At 36.8% G+C, this 3,841-nt stretch overlaps 1 protein-coding gene across 3 annotated transcripts in view; it reads right to left on the bottom strand.

Annotated features, from left to right (window-relative positions):
- The window catches only part of LOC139983100 (uncharacterized), a 42,306-nt gene that overhangs the window by 13,686 nt on the left and 24,779 nt on the right, over positions 1 to 3,841 (bottom strand). Inside the window, exon 1 of one of the 3 annotated variants that reach the window (XM_071996451.1) lies at positions 3,201 to 3,376. The exons of the other annotated variants lie outside the window; for them this stretch is intronic. Coding sequence (XP_071852552.1) covers positions 3,201 to 3,254 — 54 coding nt within the window. The 5' untranslated portion in view covers positions 3,255 to 3,376. Of the gene's footprint in view, positions 1 to 3,200; positions 3,377 to 3,841 lie in introns of those variants that run through there. 3 annotated transcript variants of the gene reach the window in all.

Here is a 3,841-nt window from a genome sequence, read left to right on the forward strand (position 1 = left end):
TACTCTAAAACATCAAATATACAGTATGCAAATGCCAAACAGGTGACTCAACTGTGTTTGAATCATTTTCTCGTTTAAATAGATATCTTCACAAGACTTAGTCTCGTTTGGCTACCTGGAGGCATGCATATTGAAGGAGTGATCTTTGAGATCATTTTTAGACCTGCATGTTTAGATGACTAGGAATGACGGTTGTTGGAATGATTCTATCTGATATGACTTTGCTGCTAGTGAGAAAGACAGAATCCAGTATATCCTGTGCGTTACGTCATGTACAGTAGGCCCAGCTTATTCATAGTTGCCGGTACTGATATGTTATCACATGCTTATCTAGCCACAATCATTAATATCTCTACAGACTGCAGTACATACTTCATGTTATTGGGAAGAACTACCCAGCCATATAATTGTCACTCTTTATCACCAACACCACTGAAGCATTACATCGTGGAATGTGAATAAAATACTTTCAGTATTGAAATGTTATCAATAGTGGTATTATTGCAGTGACTCTCTAGAATATTTTGGGGTAAACTCATGTCATTTAATTTTATATTGACGATTGTACCCCACCCCCCCCCCCCCACCCCTCCCCCAATTGCACACCCTTATGGCGTTGCAGTATAAACCAGAGAGTCAAGTAGTTTAGTGATTCAATAATAAAGTGTTACTATTGTTACCAGCAGATATCGCACTAATGTACCAGACTGTTCTTGAATCCAGTAGTGTTGGATCTACTTTCCACGGATGAAGTCTATCCAACTGTGTGGTTTGAGGCTATCGTGTTTACAATGTTTGCAAACTGTGGCCTTATAGTTGACCTTAATTGACCTTTGAACTCTACCGAATTCAAAAGAGGTCTTGTATTCACCAAGGGGATCTACATCTTAAGTATTGCAATTGCAGTTCCTATGTCAACAAGGAGTCGATATCTGATCACCTTTGACCTCTTACAGTTTCAGCGTGGTTTTTCTTACTGACCAATTAGGGGGATTGACATATGACTACAGTATGAACTTTGTCATATAGATTACTGTGTAGATCCCCTTGATGAGTAGACCAAACGCACTAAATGTGAGGGAGGTCAAAGGTGTGCACTTCACACATAATATTCTCATATATAATTTGGCAATGCATCATTAAACCTGTTGGCTCTCTAGCTACGATGTGAGTAGCCAATTGCAAGAATTACCGCAGCCAAAGACCTTCTTTTCAGGATGTGTTGACAGGTTGGGAAGGTAGCAAATATAAGTGTAAAGTGAATTAATTTATGATAATTCTTTTCATAATATGTGTTGTGGCCAAAGAAATGAAGAAACTATCTCTTACTCCCCAATCTCTCCCTATACTGATATATATATATATATATATGCATATATATATATATGTATATATATATATATATAATATATAATCTCGGTAGTAGGTAATAGTTGCTAGGGATTCTAGGTAATAATTGCTAGGAAATTTAGGTCATAGTTGCTAGGGAATCTAGGTAACAATTGCTAGGATATCTAGGTAACAGTTGCTAGGGAATCTAGTTAACATTTGCTATAGGGAATCTAAGATAATAGTTGATATTCCCTTTGACGGTCCCTAGCATCCAATGTACAAAGTTTGTTGTTCAATAAATACCAATCGATCAGGGAGAACATTGCTCTAAACCGTTTGATCTAATTGACAGATCTTCGTCCTGTAAATGAAGTGACATTCGCCTATCCACGTTGCTGTTTATTAGGCCTATATTAATATACACAGCAAGTTGTACACCAAAGGCTACCATACATTACTGTATACTGATAACTCATAACGTTTTACAACCTCTACTATATACTACTACATTAACAGTGTCATGACCGAACCATATAAAACTAGTAATAAAGACATTTTATGACGTCATTAAGATTCTGTATTCAATATTTAATATGTCATTGAGACTTCTCACTCCAAAGGTTAGGTAGGGGACACAATGTGTTTTACAGCCAATTCAGGGCATACAACGACATACCTTCGCCAAGTACATGGCAGTATCAACACGTACCACGTATGATTGTGTAACGGCCACTGGGTTTACCAAATATGGAAACTAGATACAAGAAGGCTTGAAAACTAAATCAGATTGCCGATCGATGTTGACGGTGGATTAATCTGGAGTTCGAATAACTTATGACTATTTAATTTCTCAACATTTGTCTTAGTAATACTGTTACTGGCTTTATGAAGTAGGAATACTCCCAACGAGTGTTATTGTGCCAATAATGTGAATTCTATTTTTAATTTATATATTTCTTAAACCTTCGTTTAACTGACACTTCTTCGAAAATAATTTATAACTCTCAACGGTCTTTATACTTCATTTAGTGTAAGAAAATTTACTTCGGTCTATGTATAAACAAATTTCACCACTAACGATATAATTGCTCGGCGTCATTGGAAAGTTTGTATCAAGAATCAGTATGTGCTATATATAATGAATTAGTTAATACAAAGAAACTACCAATGAACTACTAAATACTATACGCAAATGTAAACTAAGCAATACTTTGAATCAAGAACCAGTGTGTTTTGTATATATAATGAACAAGTTAATATAATAGCCGCCAATGAACTACAACTACGCAAATGTAAACTAAGCATATATTTGTTTGATACACCTTTTAACCTTTTCATATTACTCACTTACCATACCTGCAATACTAATAGTAACTCGAACAACTGTATTTGTATACAAACACGTATCATTGTCGAGCGTGGTAAAGGTCAAAGTTAGTGAGTAAGTTCGTATTCGACATGTTGTTTATGTTCAATGGAGGGGTCTTTGTTACTGCAACCCTTTTGAAGTGATTTCGGTCAGGAAGAAGTAAGTTGGACGTTTGGTCATTTAACATAGACCAAAGCTGTATGGGCTCTATTGTGTAATATGAATTAATTAACAGTACTCTAGCTGGCATACGCCTGCAATATAAACGAAGAAATTATGACTAAACCATCAAAACCAAGCTGTCAATCACGAATCGCGCCTGTTTCGGACGTGAGAGAGAATACACAGAGTCCTGAACACTGATGGTCAAATTTAACAAATTGTATACTAGCCTAGTTAGCGAAATTTTACGAACATACGGACTACGGTGATTTGCACCGAAGCGATTAATCTAACGAATACATGTAGGTCTATAGTATATCATAGAAAATGTAACAACCTCCGGTCTATTAACAAGTGCTGGGTCGATTTCCTGGCCCTGGTTTATCATCATCGAAACACGTAGTATATGTCATACACGGCCATAGTGTATACTCCCATGCCACAATAATAATGTTACAAGTGCCTATGTTGCAAGAGCTGAACTAGTACAGATAACGCCGAGTCGTTGCGGATAAATACGGTTAACATTTGTTGCTTGCAACTTTGTTGCAGGATGTGGTTAATTCAAATGCGTTCAAATGTTACCTGTTTTGTTCAATTCGATAATAACGAACCAAAGTAGAGATCGACTGTACATATGTTGTTTTGAAGAAGTATGCTACTCAAGGAAATCTAATTTATTTACGTGTGCAGATTAACAATTAACTGTTCGTCGCGACAATTCTTTGTAAATCTGAGTCTGTAAATCTGAACTTTCTCCTGCGTAGCTAACCTGTGAATTTGAGATTGCTATGAAGACTGTAGGTTCAGCTGGCATTCGCCAGCCAGCCATGTAGATGATGGAGTGGGCTAGTGATCTCAATATTTCAAGCGCGCATGCGCACAACAATAATAATTCAATGGACTCTTTCTTTTAGTGCAGTAGTACTAACAAACCGACCTTCATACTTTACCCGCTGAACCGCATCGACGACGCTG

Source organism: Apostichopus japonicus, chromosome 16 (genome assembly GCF_037975245.1).
Source record: "Apostichopus japonicus isolate 1M-3 chromosome 16, ASM3797524v1, whole genome shotgun sequence".
In the NCBI taxonomy this organism is placed as follows: domain Eukaryota; kingdom Metazoa; phylum Echinodermata; class Holothuroidea; order Aspidochirotida; family Stichopodidae; genus Apostichopus; species Apostichopus japonicus.